This window comes from Monodelphis domestica, chromosome 3 (genome assembly GCF_027887165.1).
Source record: "Monodelphis domestica isolate mMonDom1 chromosome 3, mMonDom1.pri, whole genome shotgun sequence".
NCBI classification, from domain to species: domain Eukaryota; kingdom Metazoa; phylum Chordata; class Mammalia; order Didelphimorphia; family Didelphidae; genus Monodelphis; species Monodelphis domestica.
In genome coordinates, this window is record NC_077229.1 from 153422149 (window position 1) to 153444311 (window position 22163).

Sequence of the window (22163 nt, forward strand, 5' to 3'; positions counted from 1 at the left end):
TGGAGGGCAATACACAGTAATCATAATACTGAATGTGAATGGGATGAACTATCCACATATAGAGAAAGAACTGTGGGAGTAGAAACACAGAAGAAAAACAAATGACTTCCATTTGTTTATATGGATATATGATTGGGGATTTTTTGTTTTAAAAGATTGCTCTATTGCAAAAATGAATAATATGGAAATAGGTATAAGTGATAATGCTTGTATAACCCAATTGAAGTGCTTATTGGATCCAGGAGTGGGGGAAGAGGTTAGGGAAAGAAAATAAAATATGTAAACATGGAAAAATATTGTAAGAAGAAAATTTAAAAAAAAGAAAAGAAAAAAATTGAGAGAAACAGAAGAACCAGAGATTTATCTTGAGGTTCCAAAACTAGATGAGAAAGATGAGGTTTTAAGACTGGTTAATAATTGAAGTGGAATCAATAGAAATAGAAAAATTAGGGGAAAGGAAAGATTTTCACTCAAAGATAGTGTTTTAGTTTTGAATATGATTAGTTTCTGGTGCTAATAGAACAAGTGGTTGCTATACCATCTTTTGTATATATCTAACAAGCAGTTAGGAGTATAAGCCTGGAGCTCTGGGGAGAAGTTGAGAGGGAAGTTATAGATTTGAATATTCTCATATTCATTGTAATAAAGGCAATTTTGATTGTTTGCTTAACCATTATAATAATGTCAGTATTAAAACTACAAAAAGAGTTAAACTCTTTTCATCTCAGAGCTTTGCAAATAGGAAGCTTCTATTAACAGAATTTTTATATTTCTTTATAATTTCTATTTGGACTGGTAAACTGAAATTGATGCTATATATTTGAGCACAACTTCTTAAAGAAAGATTATATTATCATCAGGAATTTTAAGTATAGATAGAGATTGAATTAAGTGACTAGAATATATCTGTTTCACATGTTCAGACATGGTCACTGATTGTCATATTGAGATCCAAGTCTCAAATGATTTCAAGAAACATTTCCTAAGTGGCTGCTTCATGAGTTTAGTGTTCTATATGTATGTGGTGGCAAAATGATAGGATAAGATAATAAAAAAGGAAAAGTAATCTTTGAAGACTGAAATCTGTGAGTAGTTTAGATCATATGTTATGCAAAATAAAAATACATGATGATTCTGTGAAATAGATATTGATTACTTCTCACATGACAAAAATGGGCCAAAGGCAAGTAATTCAGTTATACAATAAATTCTATGAAGTGCATGAACTAAAATAAAAATTGTGACTACCAATACTCACTTATTCATTCTAGTATCTCATGATGTGCAGATACAGATCCAGTGAACCACCAGAACCAGTAAAATTTTATTCACCTTTTCCTTCCCATCCCCTAAAAAGGCTTAATTTACAGAATTTTTGGTTTCCTGATGAATAAGTTGTGACTCTTTAGTAGTCTCTCAAACTGTACTTCAGAAAATCAAGCATATGGATAAAAAGATACAGTCTAAAAAAAAGGATTTGGTTTTCAAGCCTACAACTTAGAAAACAAGAATTTAAGGCTCTGGTCCAAAGGTTAAGTCAAGCTGATGAAAATGTGACTTGAAAATCTAATTGAAAGAGCTTTAAATTTAAAAGAGAGTGGAAGAGGAAAAACATGAATTTCTGGAAATAGAAAAATAATTCTAATATATAGGAAAGAAGCAAATTGCTTAAAGAGACCAGCATGAATGCCCAGGGACCTCATCAAAAAAGTTAATTTTTTAAAAGATATCTACAGAAAATGAAAACAAGAGTTCATTAAACAGACTGAATACAAAATAGTGGCATGGCCCTGTAAAAAATATTTTTAAGTCTACCTAAGCTCAAAATTAGATGAATCTTGTGAGAAAATCTTACACCAGCAAATAAATAAGCAAAAGATAAATTTGTATATATGTATATACACACACACACATATATATATATACTGCTGTAACATTTAAAATTACTCTACTAAAAGAGTTATATTTTTAGAGGTTTATTAAAGATTAAGAAATTTAAAAAATACAAAATAAGAAAGCACATGCTTAGGCACAGAGTTCATTCACAACCACTTACACTACATCTTGCCTGCTAGGTAGAGAGCCGCGTGTGTTTAGAAGCAGAAGCAGAGAGAGCAAGTAGGCAGTACAGTCAGTTTAAATTCCCATTTTTGTTCTTGGTCCAGGTGAGGAATCTAGTGATATTATAGGGCATTCTGGGAAGTGCCAAAGACTTCTGGTAATTGAAGTCTGGGGTTCAAATCTCCATTTTTACATTCCCCTGTTTGATTCTTTGGGAACACTTTTCCCAAAAGGATCATGAAAACATAATCAATTTAAAGATTACAATAATTTGAGGATAAGAGAAAAGAGAACAAAACCAATAATTGCTAGATGCATTGACAAAAAGCCAGTTAGGGGGAAGTCCCCTTAGGCATGAAAATATACATACAAATAAATGTTTGATCAACCACACCCAAAGTTTATTCTTTATCTTCTTCTGTAGCTTGTGGTCTGGAGGCAACTTCCTCGTGTCTTCTCCAAACAGTTTAGTTTCTGGATTCAGAGAGGTAGCATGTTTCTTAACCAGAAATTATTCTCAAAAGGAATTTAAACTTTGCAATTTAAAATAATAATATTTTTACTTTCCCCTGTGAAGAGGGTTATTGAAAAACATAGGGATCATTTAGGGATGCATGGCTGAGTTGTGAGGTATATGAATCAATTATCAAGAGAAATTAAAAAGACATCAGAAAAATCCAAATAAAAAAAGATAATTTCTGGATGAAAATATAGACTGGTCAATCTAATTAAAACAAGGAAAGAAGAAAAGCAAATTAACAGCATCAAAGATGAAAAGGGGGACATCACCTCCAATGAAGAGAAAATTAAGGCAATCATTAAAAACTATTTTGCCCAATTATAAGGCAACAAATATACCAATCTAGGTGATATGGATGAATATTTACAAAAATATAAACTGCCTAGACTAACAGGAGAAGAAATAGAATTCCTAAATAATCCCATATCAGAAAATGAAATCCAACAGACCATTAAAGAATTCCCTAAGAAAAAATCCCCAGGGCCTGATGGATTACCAGTAAATTCTATCAAACATTCAGAGAACAGTTAATCCCAATACTATACAAATTATTTGACATAATAAGCAAAGAGGGAGTTCTACCAAACTCCTTTTATGACACAAACATGGTACTGATTCCAAAACCAGGCAGGTCAAAAACAGAGAAAAAAAACTATAGACCAATCTCCGTAATGAATATAGATGCAAAAATCTTAAATAGGATACTAGCAAAAAGACTCCAGCAAGTGATCAGAAGGGTCATCCACCATGATCAAGTAGGATTTATACCAGGGATGCAGGGCTGGTTCAATATTAGGAAAATCATCCACATAATTGTCCATTTCAACAAGCAAACCAACAAGAATCACATGATTATCTCAATAGACGCAGAAAAAGCCTTTTATAAAATACAACACCCATTCCTATTAAAAACACTAGAAATCATAGGAATGGATGGGTCGTTCCTAAAAATAATAAACAGTATATATCTAAAACCATCAGCAAATATCATCTGCAATGGAGATAAACTAGATGCATTCCCAATAAGATCAGGAGTGAAACAAGGATGCCCATTATCACCTCTATTATTTGACATTGTACTAGAAACACTAGCAGTAGCAATTAGAGAAGAAAAAGAAATTAAAGGCATTAAAATAGGCAAGGAGGAGACCATGTTATCACTCTTTGTGGATGATGTGATGGTCTACTTAAAGAATCCTAGAGATTCAACAAAATAGCTAATCGAAATAATCAACAACTTTAGCAAAGTTGTAGGATACAAAATAAACCTGCATAAGTCATCAGCATTTCTATATATTTCCAACACAGCTCAGCAGCAAGAACTAGAAAGAGAAATCCCATTCAAAATTACCTTAGACAAAATAAAATACTTAGGAATCTATCTCCTGAGACAAACACAGGAACTATTTGAACACAACTACAAAACACTCTCCACACAACTAAAACTAGACTTGAACAATTGGAAAAACATTAACTGTTCATGGGTAGGATGAGCCAATATAATAAAAATGACCATCCTACTCAAACTTATTTATCTACTTAGTGCTATACCCATTGAACTTCCAAAATTTTTTTTTTTACTGATTTAGAAAAAACCATAACAAAGTTCATTTGGAAGAACAAAGGATCAAGGATATCCAGGGAAATAATGAAAAAAAAATACAAATGAAGGGGGCCTTGCAGTTCCAGATCTCAAACTATATTATAAAGTAGCGGTCATCAAATCAATTTGGTACTGGCTAAGAGACAGAAAGGAGGATCAGTGGAATAGACTTGGGGCAAGTGACCTCAGCAAGACAGTATATGATAAACCCAAAGATCCCAGCTTTTGGGACAAAAATCCACTATTTGATAAAAACTGCTGGGAAAATTGGAAGACTATGTGGGAGAGATTAGGTTTGGATCAACACCTCACACCCTACACCAAAATAAATTCAAAATGGGTGAATGACTTGAACATAAAGAAGGAAACTATAAGTAAATTAGGCAAACACAGAATATATGCATGTCAGACCTTTGGGAAGGGAAAGATTTTAAAACCAAGCAAGACTTAGAAAGAGTCACAAAATACAAAATAAATAATTTGGAATGAATCAAATTAAAAAGTTTTTGTACAAACAAAACCAATGTAACTAAAATCAGAAGGGAAGCAACAAATTGGGAAATAATCTTCATAAAAACCTCTGACAAAGGTTTACTCAAATTTACAAAGAGCTAAATCAATTGTACAAAATATCAAGCCATTCTCCAAATGACAAATGGGCAAGGGACATGAATAGGCAGTTCTCAGCCAAAGAAATCAAAACTATTAATAAGCACAAGAAAAAGTGTTCTGTATCTCTTATAATCAGAGAGATGCAAATCAAAACAACTCTGAGGTATCACCTCACACCTAGCAGATTGGCTAACATGACAGCAAAGGAAAATAATGAATGCTGGAGGCAATGTGGCAAAGTAGGGACATTAATTCATTGCTGGTGGAGTTGTGAATTGATCCAACCATTCTGGAGGGCAATTTGGAACTATGCCCAAAGGGCAAGAAAAGACTGTCTGCCTTTTGACCCAGCTATAGCACTGCTGGATTTGTACCCCAAAGAGATAATAAGGAAAAAGATTTGAACAAGAATATTCATAGCTGCGCTCTTTGTGGTAGCCACAAATTGGAAAATGAGGTGATGCCCTTCAATTGGAGAATGGCTAAACAAATTGTGGTATATGTTGGTGATGGAATACTATTGTGCCCAAAGGAATAATAAAGTGGAGGAATTCCATGGAGACTGGAACAACCTCCAGGAAGTGATGCAGAACGAAAGTAGCAGAACCAGGAAAACATTGTACACAGAGACTGATACACTGTGGTACAATTGAATGTAATGGACTTCTCCATTAGTGTCAATGCAATGTTCCTGAACAATCTGCAGGGATCTAGGAGAAAAAACACTAACCATAAGCAGAGGACAAAACTGTGGCAGTAAAAATACTGAGGAAAAGCAACTGCTTGACTACAAGGGTTGAGGGGACATGTCTGAGGAGAGACTCTAAATGAACACTCTAATGCAAATACCAACAACATGGAAATGAGTTCGAATCAAGAACACATGTGATAACCCTGTGGAATCGCGCATTGGCTATGGGAGACATAGGGGGAGGGGGGAAAACAAAATGATCTTTGTCTCCAATGATTAATGTTTGGAAATGACCAAATAAAATAAAGTTAAAAAAAAAGAAAAGAAAATGCTTATTGCTTCTCTGCCTTTTGGCCAGGATCAAGTGTAGAAAAGAAAATGCTTATCAGAATTAGTTAATATAACTTCATCAAGAATAGGGCATTCCAGAATAACAGCAAATTTCTTTTTTTTTAATAGTATAACTAGACTGATAGATTAGAAGAATACTGTAGACATAGTTTACTTTGATTGAGCCATGTGTTTAACAATCTCCCATACATTACTTGTGAACAACATGGAGATTATGGGTTAGATGGTAGATTTGTTAATGTTTTAAATACTGAATAAAAAAGAGTCATTAGTGGTTAAATGTCAGCTTATAATAGTAACTTAGTGTAGTGTCCCAGGAATTTGTGATTGTGATTACTTCACATGTTTGACTGTGTTGATGTCTACAAAATATTTACATAGCAAAACATTGGTTCATTAGAATGAAATCAAAGTATAATTGAAAAATGTTATACTGGATTAAAAATCATTTTTAAACCCTTACCTTCTGTCTTAGAATTAATAGCATGTATTGGTTTCAAGGCAGAAGAGTGATAAGGGCTGGCAATGGAGATTAAATGAATTGCCCAGAGTCATAGAATTAGGAATTCTCTGAGATCAGATTTGAAACCAGGACATCCTATTTCTAGTCCTGGCTCTCATTCCATTAAGCCACCAAGCTGGTCCCACCACCCACAAAAAAAAAAAAAAATCATTTTTTCAAGTACAAAATTGGAAAAACTTGGCTAAACCATTTTTATAAAGAAAATATCCTGGAATTTTATTGAACTTAAAGCTTAAAATTATTCTACATCATATGGAAAATAGCATGTAAGCCAAAATAAATGGTAATGCCAATTTCCTAGCACTAAGAATGAGAAAAAGCAACACTGTCTTATGCTATGATCAGACCATATCTGAAATATTTTATTTAGAATTTAGAATATTTATTTTTGATATTTAAAATATTCAGAGAAGAGTAACTAAGACAGTGAAGACCCTTGAGAGTTTTCCCAATATAAATGAACAAATTAAAAAAAAGTTACTAAAGCTGAAGTGATAAATTAAGCTCCCATCCCACTATGCCATTTCATTCCCACTGTTGCATTTACTTGGAGACCTTTATTATGGCTTATATTCACAATATAACTTGAAGATGAGCATATTAGTAAAATATTTATATGTAGTATAGACTTCATACAATTTCACATTCAACACCTTCTAAAAGCCAGGTATTATATCAAGCTAGGGATAAAAGATACAGTCTTTGCCCTGAAGAAACATTTTATTGAGAAGATATGTCTGTATGTATATACATATAAAATAAGTACAAGATCATTTTTAGGCAAAGTGCTACCAGTTAATAAGAATAATTCCATGTAGAAAATAATAACCTAAGTTTTGAAGGAAACCAGGGATTCTTAGAAGTAAAACTGTGTCTTTGTACAAAGACATCTTATCAGGAAGAGTAGGGCCATTTTTTTAGAACATAAAATATGTGATGAGAATAACATAATAAAATTTCAAAACTTAGTATAATACTTGTAAAATGTAGGCATATAAATATTAAATATCAATAAATTTATGCTGATTGAAAGAAAGGTTAGAAGCAGGCTGTGAAAGGTTTAAAATGCTCAGTAGTGGAGTTTATATTTGTTCCTAGAGGTAATAGGGAGTCACTGGATTTTATTGAAGAGAGAGATACGTGATCAGAATAGAACTTGGGAAAATCAATTTGACAGCTATTTGGAGGAAGGATTGACACATTAAATTTCAGGAAAGGGGAACAATTTTGGGGCTGTTGCAATTTTCCAGGTAGGAGTTGATGAAGATCTGAACTAGTGTGTAGACTGTGAATAAAAAGAAGAGGATAGAGTAGATAGATATAGTAGTAAAAATGACAAGTCTTGGTAATTGACTAGATAGGTTTTATCTTCAGATTTTTAAAAATCCTTCTATCAATAGAGAATCACCCTTTCTCAGGAATATCTCTTATTACTAGAATTTCTAAGCTTCCTACTCTGTCCAAACTGTGTAGCTCACTTTTCCTGTCTGGATCTTTGGAGTCATTCAATAAGCAATTTTAAATACTGTTTTCTACAAAGCAAATAAGAGATATAAACAAGAATTTTGATGTCATTGCTGAAAGAAAAGCTGAACTTTGGCAGAAGCTGACTTGGTTCTTGTTAAAGTATTTTTATTTCTCCTTTGAAAGAACAGGATCATCATTTATAATATATGAGGTAAAAGGTAAGACATATCTGAATGGAAGTTGCAAGTCCTTTGGTTATTGTGGAATATTCTTAAATTTTGATGAAATTTTTATATGATTTTTTTTCTTTTTAAAAGAACTAAGATGCATTAGATCTTACATGTGAAATTCTAACCTAATTGTGAGAGCAATAATAATTATTTTTTACTTATGTATACCCAGCATTTAGCATAGCACTTGGCACAGAGTTAGTGCTTAATGAATGATTGATGACTTAAATATCTTGTCTTGAAGTAAAACAATTATACATTATTTTATTTAATTGTGAAGCTCTTGATCATTTTTGTACTACATGGACACAGCCCCTTTGACAGTTTGGTGAAGTTTATGAACCACTCCTCAGAATGTTTCAAATGTACAAAATAAATACAGATTAATAAGGGAAACTAATTATTTTGAATTACAGTTATCGAAATATTAAAAAAAAACAAAGTCACAATTTCTTGGTCAAGAACCCTTGATTTAGAACTCAATTCTGTTTGAAGAATGAATGTTAATATGACAAAACTTATTTACCTCACTAATTTCCAATAAAATCAGAAGTCACATTTTATTCATATCTATTCAATAACTGTTGGTCTTGGTTGTAAAAACAGTATTACTGATTATATAACATGTATTATTTCAGTCATAGCTTCCTGTGAAACCATTAGAGAATTTGTTTTGTTGTGATTTTATTACTTCATTTCCCCCACCAATTTCTTAGATTATAAATCAGTTTTAGTCACACTAATATATATATATATTTACACATGTGTGTGTAAATATATATATATATATAGTTCAGTGTGAACCTATTTGTGTTGACCAACATTAACATTCTGTGAACCGAAATATTTTATGATAAATTATCATTTACTGAAAAAATATTTGCTCAGTACATTTCAAGTATAAAGTTCCTAGAAATTGATCACTATGACTTTTTTAATATGTCTACAGTTCCTGATGATGTCTTTGCCCAGAATTACATATGGAAAGGCTCTTTCAATTTTAAAGGGAGGAAACAGCCTATGACTTTGACAGTGACAAGTTTTAATTCATCCACAGGAAGAGTAAATGCAACACTAAGCAACAGCAATATGGAACTGCTACTTTCAGGTATTTTGTCAAAAATGTAAAACTATAACATTCTTTAATAGTTTCATTTTAATCACCTTTCAAAATTTTATGCCTTATAATATTATACAATATTCTTTGTATAAGTTTGGTTTGTGATTGAATTTGTAACTCCTTTAGAGTTAATATTTATTAATAGACTATTGAATGGACTTTTTGTGTTATTTATATTCAAGCAAAAAAGTTAATATTCTGAAATAAGTCCACAAAAGAACTTTTACATAGGCAGAGAAAGGATGTACATTATAAAAGTGTTCATAATTCTTGCTATGTAAAATTTGTCTATGTAGCACAAAAACAAGAGGAAAAGTAAACATTTTAGTAAATCATTTAAATATTTTGAATATCCAGCTACTTAAATAGATTTGATGTTTTAGCAATACAACATTCCCTGATATATAGATAATTTTTGCATATTCAGAATGCTCATGTATGGAAGTAAAAAGAATATATAACATAGACAATATAATAACATAATATAATGAGAACATCATTTAATGACAGAGATAATAATGCAAAATATTTGTATAACCAGGGAATAATATTATGCATTCAGTAAATTGATGTGTCTTAAAAGACTCTTTTTGGTCAAGATGGAGTAAAGATGACAAATTAAAGGCAGCAATGTAGCTGAACTTTCTCAACATTCTCCTCCAAAAACCTTTAAAATAACTCCTCAAATCAAATGTTGCAAGTGTTAGAAACAACAAAAAGATCAGTGAAGCAATTTTCCAGCCTAAGAAAACTTAGAAGATCCACAGGAGAGGTCAGGGTGGAGACTTGTCTAAAACACACATACATTGCAGTGGCAAGCTACAGGAGTAGCAGCTATCTGCCCAAAGATGATAAGGTGGGCAGAAAGAAGCTATAGGGAACTTGTTGCTGGCACTGGGTATAGTTGGTACTGACTTACAACATTACCATTTACACAATTGTAGATAACAGTTCTAGAGCAGAGAGGAACACTTATGGTCAGTCACAGGCAATGAGGACCCAGGTCAGTTTCAGGGCCAAGAGGAGCTCTAGCAATTATAGTGACAAGGGAAAAAGGAATATGATCACAGTTCCAAGGCCAAGAGGATTGCTTGCATAAGCAACAAGCAGAAGCACAAGCACAAGCAAGCACAAGCTTGCAGGGAGCAGGAGCCCTTCCCAGGTACAGATCAGAATGCAGACCAGTAGAACAATGCCCAAATCTCTCCTTGTATCACACCATCTTGGAAGCACCAACAACTTGCTGATCCTTAGAACTAACTAAAAAGAGCAACAATAAAAAGCCTGTGGTTTGGGGCAATGATTCCTCACTACCAGATGAGTAAAGCCCAACTTTAACATAAAAATTCAAAGACAAGAAATAGGCTTGAAAAAATGAACAAGCAGCAAAAATAATAATTTGACTATAAAAACTACTATGGTGACAGGAAAGACCAACATACAAACTCAAAAAAAGACAGCAATGTTAAAACAACTGCAAACAAAGCCTCAAAAAAATGCCAATTGAACCCAATGTATACACATCCACACATGTAGCATCAATTGATCCTCAAAACTGTGTGACGTAGGTGATATCACCATTTAACAGATGGGGAAACTGAAGCTGAGAGGTTGTCATAATTTAAAGGGTCATACAATAAGTCTTTGAGGTAGGAATTTAACTCAAGTTTTCTTGAATTCAATTCCTGAATTCAAGTAAGGAATGTTACTCACTTGAACTCTGAATTCCTAGTATGCTCAAATGTATAATTCTACTTTAACCTTCAGTATTTTCTTGGCTTATATATGGAAAGATATCTGTCTGTCTATGGAAAATGTGTCATTTACCAAATGTAATTACTCTTGGGATTGTGAACTCAGTATGATATGGAAGAGAAGGGAAACAAATCTTTGATTTAGACAATAGAATATATACGCTGATGTTCAATTGAAAATAAATCCTTAAGCTTGTTTGCTTCTGTGCTATGTAAATAATGTTATCATGAGTCATAAAATGTATTGATGAAAAATATATAATTCTTATTTTTATATTATATTCATAATTCTTGAGGTTTCAAAAAATGTATTTTTATTGCTAAAATATCAAATGAGAGGTGGAAGAATTAAAAATAAATAAGTTTTTATTGACATAAACCATAGTTTTTAATAATCTTTTTAACTATTCCTAGTTAAAATAAAAGCACCTAGACATAAGAAAAGTCCATGTGTAAAGAAAGCAGCTCAATTAATTCATATTTAGTAACACCCTCTAAGTAAGAGTTCTGAATTTAGGTTATTGAGTGTGAATCTTGGTTCTGCCACTTATTACTTGTGTAACTTTGGAAATATTTTACTTGAGATCTCAGAAAATAAGAAGTGATACTAGAGGACCCATGAGATGCCTTCTAGTTCTAAATTCTAGCATTCCACTGATCCCCAACAAAATTTTTTGTTGTTATGAAGTAATTTTGCAGGTATATCCAACTTTTTATGACCCTATTTGGGGTTCCCTTTGCAAAGATATGGAGTACTTTGCCATTTCTTTCTCCAGCTCATTTTGCAGGTAAGGAAATTGAGGCAAAAAGGATTAAGTGATTTGCCCAGGGTCACACAGTTAGTAAGTGTCTGAGTCCAGATTTGAACTCAGGAGAGTCTTCTTGACACCAGGAATGGCACTCTATGCACTATGACTCCTAGCTATTGTATGTCTACACTAAAGCATTTTAGAGTCTATAATTCCTATGCAGGATCAATGTATGTTCACACACTTTAGAACGTGAAAAGAAATCTCAAGGATTAAAAACAGTTGGGACAATAGCCATAGTGAGAAACTCTGATTGAATTCAGTCAGTAGTTATTTTTCAACACTGGCATTGTACCCTCTTTAATGCCTTACTTTACACTCTTTTTGTATACGCTAACTTAAAACAAAACTGAGCTCTTCATTATTCCCTGGATATTTCTTCTGCTTTCTTGACTCTGAAAGTGTTTATGCTATATTCTCCCTATCCTTTGAGGAGCAATTGAAGAGCTATTTCTTTCATGAAACATGCTATAGTCTGTTCCCAGCATTCTCTGAACTCTTAGAGTATGAGAACATGCATACTTCACTTTTCACAAAATGATGCTTTGTACATGGCTTGTGTGTCATCTTCAATACTTGAATAAGAGAACTTCCTTTCTTTCCTGAAAAGTATGTCAATGTCAATTGTCAATACATTATTTATTAATAATAATTTATTAAGCATATATTGAATGAATGGATACTAGATATTGTGGCAGCGAGGTAAGTCATCACCTTTTTCATGAACAATTTATAGCTTGGGCAGAAAAGATGTATGCAAAAAATAGTTAAAGATACAGATTATTCAGACATTATTTAATGCTTAAAGGTTTAAATATGTGGTAATCAATCTCCTCACAAGGTAGAGATCACTGAAGTCTAGGCTAATTGGGAAAAGCTTAATGGAGTATGTGGGACTAAAGCTGGATTTTATTTTTCATCTCTCACCTATAATCTCTAATATTTGCCATGTTTAAGAGTTTTGGACAATAAAATAAAATGAATCCTAAGTAATGTCAATGTCCTACATTTTTCTAGGAGTTTATAAAAGCCAGGAAGCTCGCCTAATGCTACATATCTATCTTATTAAAACACCAGCTCATGCTTCAGTGAGCAAAATGAAGGAAGAAAATTGGGCCATGGATGGTTTTGTAAGTATCTTTATATAAACAGTATCTTTTAGCTTTAGTTTGACTTCCCACCTCCTTGCATGACCACAATTTTTTTCTAATCAAATCAATACATATGTAAATATAAGAATGAAATATTATTTTAGACATATATTAAGGGGAAAAACATCTTTAATTTGCTTCAGTGATACATTTATGAAAGTATTTGGGATAAAGTTGGTGGCCATAAGAGAATGGAAAAGCTAGAAAGTGAGATAAGGAATCAATCATGTTACAGAGGAAATAGTATAGAACAGTTCAAGTTATGTAGCACATGTATATAATCAACTCAATAGTTTCATTTTATTTTTCTGGGAGGAGTGGAAAAATCAGCTGTCATATGCAAATTCTGCATTGATAATGCTAATGCAGGGTCAAAAAATCATGTCAAAGCTGCTAGTAGATAAGCTTTTGCTTATGATTGTACAGGAGAACTCAGGAATATTCTTCCTAATGAGTCTTACCTATCTAGAAAACCCAATAGTGAATAAAATGATGTCAGTGGTTTGATCAGACAGCCTCAGGCAAAATTATAAAGTGGATTGAATTTGTTTTTGGCATCTTTAGGCATCCCTCCTCTGCAAACTGTCTCCTTTATTTCCCTGAGGCTTTCAGTGGCCCCATGTTATACCAGTGTTATTTGTTATGCAAAAAATTGGTCTATAAACTCATTCACAGTAAGAAGTAGTTAAGATTTTATTGGTTTTCCCAAGAGAATTTGAATTTCAAAGGGGGACTACATAGAAAGGGTGATGTTTAACACAAAATAGTTGTTAATTATTTAACTTCACAGATAAATGGAAGATAGTTGAGAAGGGGGAGTGCTTTCCAAAAAGTCTAGTTTACATAATTTGGTTGACTGCACTGCTCAGAACTTAATGTCACTATTATTTGGTGATTCACTTAACCAATTAGTACAAAAGGCTAATAAAATAAATTTATATCATACCTCAAATGTATGTATTTTGAAAAAATAATGTATCATGCAAGTATAAGTTATCATTTTTAATTATTGAATCTGACATGCAGTTCTCCAAGGTGTCTCGTGAAGTAATTTCCTTGAGAAATTCCTTCTCTGCTCTAATGATATATTTTTATAGTATTTAAAATGCCATACTGCCTAAGATTAAGATATCAAAAAAATGGGGAACAACCTTACACAGATTTAATTATTTCTTTTTAAAACCTTACCTTCTGTCTTAGAATCAATACTGTGTATTGGTTCTAAGGCAGAAGAATGGTAAGGGCTAGGCATTGAGGATCAAGTGACTTGCCCAGGGTCACACAGCTAGGAAGTGTCTGAGGCCAGATTTGAAACCAGGACCTCCCATCTCTGGGCTTGGCTCTCAATCCACTGAGCCATCCAGCTGCCCCTCAGATTTAATTATCTTAGCACAAACTTAAGTATGCATCAAGCCTAGACAAGAGTCAAATGGCCAAAAATTATTTCAGATTTAATTTTCCCTCTTTGATTGCATTAAAGGTTTCTGCAGAACCTGATGGAGCAACTTATGTATTTCAAGGATTTATTCAGGGTAAAGATTATGGGCAGTTTGGACTTCAACGATTAGGTAATTGTTCATTTTTATTATTTTGTACTATGAACATTCTAAAAAATAATCCTATGAATTTTATGTTCAATATCCTAAATATTTTGTTTCTTTCTATACTTCCCTGGACCTGTTCAGGGCTTTGATGGCTATTTAAAATGATCAAATTCTTTCTGTTTTTTTAATTTTTATTTAGAATATTTTTCATGATTACATGACTCATGATTTCTGCCTCTCTTGCCTACCCCCCTCCAGGAGCTAAAAAGTAATTCCACTAGGTTATCCATGTATCATTGTTCAAAACCTATTTCCATGTTATTTATGTTTATAATAGAGTGATCTTTTAAAGCCAAAACCCCAACATATCCCCATCGAACTACATGATTGATCATACATTTTTCTTTTGCACTTCTGGTTCTTTCTCTGAATTTGGATAGCGTCCTTTCTCTTAAGTTCTTCTGGATTATCCTGGGTCATTGCATTGCTACTAATAGTGAAGTACATTACATTTGATTGTACCACAGTGTATCAGTCTCTGTGGAAAAGGTTCTCCTGTTTCTGCTCCTTTCACTCTGCACCAATTCCTGGAGGTCATTCCAGTTCATATGGAATTCCTCCAGTTCATTATTTCTTTGAGCACAATAGTATACCATCACCAATAGATATCACAATTTGTTTAGCCATTCCCCAATCGATGGATAACCCCTCATTTTCCAATTTTTTCTCACCACAGAGAGCGCAGCTAAGAACATGTTTGTATCAGTATTTTTCACTATTATCTCTTTGGGGTACAAACCCAGCAATGGCATGGCTGGATCAAAGGTCAGATAGTCTTTTAAAACCTTTGCACATAATTCCAAGTTGTCCTCCAGAATGGTTGGACCAATTCAGAACTCCACCAGCAATGGATTAGTGTCCCAATTTTGCTACGTCCTCTTCAACATTTATCACTTTCCTTTGCTGCCATATTGGACAGTCCACTAGGTGTAAGGTGGTGCTTCAGAGTTGTTTTTATTTGCATAGAATGATCAAATTCTTTAAAACTACTGATTCTCTGTATGCCAAAACTTTTTAGCCCTTATTTTTTCACCATACTTCTAATAAACATCACCAAACATCTTTCCCTAAAAAAATAAAAAGGAAATGTGATACTGATAAAACGAAAATATTAAACTATAAATTATTTGATTTTTATCTCTCAAGAGCAGTAATACCTCCTTTCACTTTGAACATTGTTGCAATTTTCTTACTGCTTGAATAATATAGTGGCACTTAGATAATAAGCTCATACTATCTAGCAAGGGAAAATAACTTTGAGTAATGGGCCCCCATCTGAAGTAGCTTAGTGCTCTTCAGATATGCTAATTTTCTATGGTGAAAGATTCTTGTAATTTCCAAGGTGAGTTTGTCACTTTCATTTACCAAAATTGTCTGAAAAAATGCATAAGCATTTTAATGGTAGCGCTTCAGTGGATTTATTAAGAATTTCTGTGGCATACAATATTATATATATTATCTCAGGTGATATTATCTCTTTTCTCCTTTTCACCACTTTATTATCACCAGCCTTAAATACAAAGCATAAATTTCATCTTGAAGTGATTCTTTTCCTTTTGCCTTATAAATTCTTCTACTTTCACTTTATTTTCTAAAAACAAAAATGTTCTAGATTGCTTGAGCAATTTTAGTTTAATAGAATCCCAATCTTTTAGCAAATCAAAACTATCAACATTTGTTTGAATATATTTATTTTTCAAGGAAAAAAAAGCAAACTCCTAAAATGAATAGTTTTAGATGTCATTACCAAAATTGATGTTGTAAGAGTTGATAAAAATAGGTTAGAATGCATCTATACTGTATATTAGTGAAATTGTAACACGGAGCAACATTTCTACTAAATGTATACTCAAGAAAACAAATAGCTTTAGTACAAAGAAAACCATTCAAGCAGAAATTGATGGTATTTAAATGAAGCCTTTAGGGTAGGGAAACATTATGCATTTGTCAAGCTTTAATTTTTCTTTTTCAGGATTGAACATGTCAGAAGGTTCTAACTCTTCTAACCAACCACATGGTACCAATAGTAGTTCTGTGGCCATTGCTATCCTTGTGCCTTTCTTTGCTCTTATTTTTGCTGGGTTTGGATTTTACCTTTATAAACAAAGGTAGGTAGCATTAGTCATAAGTCTATCCTCAATCACTGTGACATTTTTTCCTGAAATCCTCTCTGTCTCTTTTCCTGTCTCCCTCCTCTCTCTGTCTCTCTCTGTCTCACACGCATAGATAGACACAGACACAGACACAGACACACAGACACACACACTCTAATTGGAAATATTATGTAAAATGGCATGAATATTAACCTTAGCTTACCCTTTATGGACCTGTCAGGTCAAGTAGGGAAAACCATGGTATCTTTTTCTCCACAGTGACAAATTGTTGTATTGTGAAATATAGAATTGGGGTTCAAATTCAAAATGGTAAGTCTGCTTAGCAGATACTAACCATAAGGTTTTTGAAAGAATGAGTAGCTAATCCCTTTATACTTTTTATTAAATTCACTTTGCAAAAAACAAGAGGCATTTGAATTTTCTATCCAAACATTCTCTTTCTTGATTCCTTTGTAGGAGATTACATCAAATATGGGCCTGATGTATTAAGACATAGAAAAAAGAGCAATGGATTTGGGGTCACAAAGCTGGTTCACATCCTTCTTCTGTTTTTAATAGCTATGGTGCCTTAAATTATTTAGTAATAATAAATAGTTCTAAAGCACTTTATATCACACTTGATCCTGTCAATAACTCTATGAGGTAGATGCTATTCTTATTCTTATTCAGGAATCTGAGGTTGAGGGAAATTGATGCCTAGTCCAGGGGTCTCACAGCTGAAAAGTGTCTGAAGCAGGACTCAAATTCAGGTGCTCCTGGCTCCAGTACTCTATCACTATGGCCAACTGAACTTTTCTTAGCCCAAATTTCCTCACTGATAAAATGAAAAAGTTGGCTTAAATGACTTGAGACCCCTGTAGCTCAAAATGCTAGATCCTACATGGAGACTTTTAATTCTCACAAAAATTATATAAGATGACTGTATACCATTTAATCATTGAATCATTATTTGTGAGATGTCCTTGTCTGACCTAGTGCCTATAACATATCTCAAGTTGAAATTAGATTTCTAGTTATGATCTATTGTTGTTGTTCAGTCTTTTCTGACTCTTTTTGACCCCATGGAAATGAAGTTTTCTTGGCAAAGACACTGCAGTATCTTGTCTAAGACAAGAAAGGCAATATCCAAAGTTGTGGCAGAAATTTATTAGCCGAGACACCAAAAATAAAACAATGTCTCCAAGCCAAAAAGAAATAGGTTCATTGAGAGAGGGATGGTCTCATAATAAAGCCAGACTGTTTAGCAGCCAAAGACTTTGAGTCTTGAAAGGGGATCCTTTATATAGCCAGTCATACAGAGGTGATATCAGTAATAAAGTGCTATCAAAGTCAAGTAAATTGTCCAGTGTGTCTTGGTCCTGTATCTTGGTCCCTACAATGGCTAGTCACGCTACTGATGCCTTTAGCATGAATGTACTGCATGCTATGATGATTCAGCAGAGGGCAGCATAAAGATAGGCTGTTCTGAACAGTTATGTGACAGAAACCTATGGATTAAGTCTGTTTGGGGTCCAATGTCACAGCAGAGCAGATAAGAAGGATGTACAGCTTAGTCAGCTAGCAAGGGGGAGTGCTGCAATACAAGTACCAAGTAACTGTAGAGTATTACAGAATTATAGAATATATAAAATACAATAAAACAATCATAAGGGGAATGGGATTTCACTGTCACAAGGTACCATCTTTCACCAGGGAAGCCTCCAAATTTGATCTTTGGTAGAATAGTAGCAAATGTCTTATGGTTGAACAAAAGGGGGAGAACAGGAGACCAAAGGTATAAAGTCAGAATCAATGAAGCAACAATTAAGGATGAGAAAGAACCCCTAACCCAAACATATGAATATAATAACAGTAGTAATACTTTCATTTACCAATCATATCTTGTTGTTAGATAGAATGATATGTATAAAGTCAGAAATGTATGAGATCTCAAAAGACATTTAGCCCAACTCCCACTAAACTCATCTGCAACAACATGAGCAAAATATTACAAAACCTGTACTTTAGGACATCTAATAGTGAAGAAATCCTTATCTAGAGGCAAATCATTTGAAGTCACTTCTAACGTAAGGAAGTTTTTTTTTTTCCCCTTATGTTAGCTCATACCTGATTTCTTGATACTTCTTTAGTTCTATCTCTGGTTTTAAGCACAAGTCAAATTCTCCTTTACCATAATAATGTTTTGATTTTCACAGACAGGATATTTCCTCAAAGTCTTCTCATCTCTGGGCTAAGAATATCTTGTTCTTTTGCCCAAACCTCGTCAATTAGTTTCATATCTTTTCACTGTCTGTATCACTAGAATGATTTCTTTATGTTTCTTCTAAAATGTGAAAAGAACATAATACTCCTGATGTGTTTTGACTAGGCCAGAAACAATGGTACTGACACTTTCCTCACTCACTATATATTAATGCAGCTTAAAGGCACAATAGCTTTTTAAAATGTTATCTGGACTTTTAAAAACTTTCACATGAACTGCTTTCTAAGCATTTTTCACATGTTTTATGTGTCTTTTTTTTTAATCCAGGTATGGAATTAATGCTACTTTAAATTTCATCTCATTACTGTCAGTGCTTAGCAGAGTACTTGGTGTATAGTTTTTAATTGTTGTAATTTAAAATTTCATCTTGGAGACTTTATATTAAATTTTATAATTACTTATTAAATAGAAAGAGAGAAAGAAAAATGTTACTAGATTATCCTAACTACCCAAAGTCTCTGGTGCCTGTCACAGGTCTTTAATTTCCAGATTCCCAGCCCCCCTGATTCCAGTCTTTCAGGTACATAATATAGCTACAATCTGCTACAAAGCTGAGCACAGCCACCACAAATGGGCAGCTAGCCACAAACAGCATGGGAAAAATCAAGGCTCCTAGGAAGACTAAGGGAAAACCTCCCACAGCATGAGACCAGAACATAAAAAAAGCTTGACTCCCTTGGTCCCCATCTCTTCGATTGCTACTGACACCATTCTATTTGGCTCTCTGATTGTTCTGATGTTCAGGCATGGAATTAGACTATTCAAGTCACCCTGTGTGTGTAAAGGGGACAGAGCCGGCATAGTGGTTTCCACTAGCCCTTAGGAAGTTAGAAAGTCAGAAACTGTCCTGCCACATCTTGCCCTCCTTAATGCATGTGCCAGATAAGGGGTTATGCTATTCATTTCACACAGATAACTGCGAGCTGACTGCTCTTCCAGATTTGAGATTTACTTAGAGCCAGTTCTGTCATACAACCTACTAGCATTTGAAAGTTTGAGAAATGGGCTGCAGACATCTTTATTAAAGTCACAGAACTAGTGAAGCTAAATACAGTAAAATAGCACTCCACTTAATAATAGCTAACATTTAGGTGCTCACAGGGTACCAAGCACTATGCTAAAGGCTTTACAAAGATCATTTGAGCCTTACAATATAACCTTAACTTGTTTCTTTATTTTTCTAATGATGAGGGAACCTAGACAAGTAGAGGTCAAGTTAGTAAGTGCTTAAAAGACAGCCAGAGGAGTGCTTTATCCTCTTACTACCAAGCTGCCTAAGGTTTCAATGAATGCATGATAAAGAACACATTAAGTGTTTAATAATTGACCTGTCTCAGTGCTAGCTCTTTGAATACAAATTTAAACCAGAAATAGTTTCTGCCTCAAGGAGATTGCATTTTGAAGGGAGGGCACTGAAGATAAAGGGGGTCTGGAAGGAAGAAGGAAAGTATAGGAACAGTGGCACAGTCAAGAAAAGACTAGGTCTTAATACAAAGGTCTAATGCTAGACCAGAAAAAAGGAAAAATTCACTTATTTGGGGCCCAACTATCAGTCAACTAGTTCTGAATCCTCTGCTTTAGAAGCAATATTATCACTCACTGTTGTTAACCTGAAAAATAGAACCACAAAAGTAGTTGTAATAAAATATTTTTAATTAAAGCAGGCAGATTCTGTTACAAAACTATAGCACTGGGACTTCCTTTAAACTACAGAAAGGTGGGAGGAAGTGAGAGGGCTACAGACAATCTCTGGAATTTGTAAAATTTAAATTGTGAGTGGACTCTGAATATTTATATAGGTGGTTGCCAGGGATTTAATTTTTAAATCCCAAAATGAATTATTAAAGTAAAATGTAAATTTATAGTAGTTTATTTACAATAGAGAGAAGATATTAAGGAATGAAAGAGAGAGAGAAAACTCTGGCTTCCTCTGAGCCAGGTAGAAATTCTAAGGCCCTAATCAGGGAAAAGAGTCTCAAGACAATGGGCCTTTTTCAGAGGTTTTACATGTTGGAGAAAGGCAGGGTTCCTAAATCAGCCTTTCACTCACCAAAGGTGACCGTCTAAATGGAAAAGCAGTCTGAGGTTTCCTGCATGAGTTCCTCCAGGAGTCCAGTTCCTCCAGTCCAACTCCGAGTCAGAGAATCCTCCATCCAACTCTAGAATCTAGAATCGAACATCTCTTCTTCTGGCCTCTGATCCTCTTTTTCAAGATATTTTTCTCTTGTGTCACCTCCCCTAAATTTCATGTCTACTAATCACAGAAGATGCTTTTCTCCAGATTTATTTATTTAGTTCACACCTTCTTAGGTTAGATTATGCCTTTTTTTGGTTACTTAACACCTTTTTTGGTTAGTTCACCTTTTGTAGTTACTTAACACCTTTTTGTAGTTAAAATGGGTAGATGTACTTAAAATACTGAGTTATCACCTTTTGGTAGATTCAAATCTAAAAATAGATTATGGATTACAATTCAATTTTCCCAATCAAGGAAGAGCTAAGTACCTCCATTTTTACAATCAGGGTAGAGCTAACTTCAGTCTTCACAAATTCATAAAAAAAAGCTTGGGAAAGATGTAATACTAGAGGCCAGAGTGGCTGGCGAGTGGATTTCTAGTTCTTTGGATTTGATTGTCCTCTTTAAATTCAGTCCTCATGCAGAGGGGTAGTTTCTGAGAACTAGTAAGACCAATTCATGGTAAATTCAGAACCATTCTGCCTTTTGATTTCTTTGTTTTAACATTCTGGGAGAGTCATCTCACCTTTTTGGGCAAGGTAATTCCACCTTTGACCAAAAGTAGGCATTAAGGAGATAGAAGTGCACTGGACCAAGTTAGCACTTTACTTTGCATTTTGCAGAAAAACAAGGTACAAAAGAGGTATATCCAGGAGGACCTAGGCTCATGATGGCAAACCCATGACACGTAGGTGAGCACTGGTACACACTTAGCCATTTTCTATGATATGAGGCCACATGAGGCACATACAGAGAAGTATGGGGCCTCATGCCAAGAAGGACGTTTTTTTTTTTTCTTTCAAATTGACACATCACTCCAGTTATGTTCAGTTTGTTGGTGAATTTTGACAGACAAAGCTCAAAAGATTGCCCATCATTAGCCTAGGCCCTCTGTTCACCAAAGGTGGGAGGGAGACAAGGGCTGAACAAAAACCTTTGGGAGCTGTCTCTTTCTGCCAGTAGGTCTCACAAAAGATAAGGACGTATTACAAAGAGCTCCTAGGGGACAGTCCCTATCAGTTAGTAGGTCTTACAAAAGAAACCCATTTTACAT

At 34.0% G+C, this 22163-nt stretch overlaps 1 protein-coding gene across 7 annotated transcripts in view; it reads left to right on the forward strand.

The window, feature by feature from the left end:
* Positions 1-22163, forward strand: part of CSMD3 (CUB and Sushi multiple domains 3) — a 1668414-nt gene that overhangs the window by 1633227 nt on the left and 13024 nt on the right. For all 7 annotated transcript variants that reach the window (XM_016431868.2, XM_056823169.1, XM_056823168.1 and 4 more), the window contains 4 exons: positions 9008-9166; positions 12759-12871; positions 14373-14460; positions 16469-16604. In XM_016431868.2, the coding sequence (XP_016287354.2) occupies positions 9008-9166; positions 12759-12871; positions 14373-14460; positions 16469-16604 (496 nt within the window). The remainder of the gene's footprint in view (positions 1-9007; positions 9167-12758; positions 12872-14372; positions 14461-16468; positions 16605-22163) is intronic.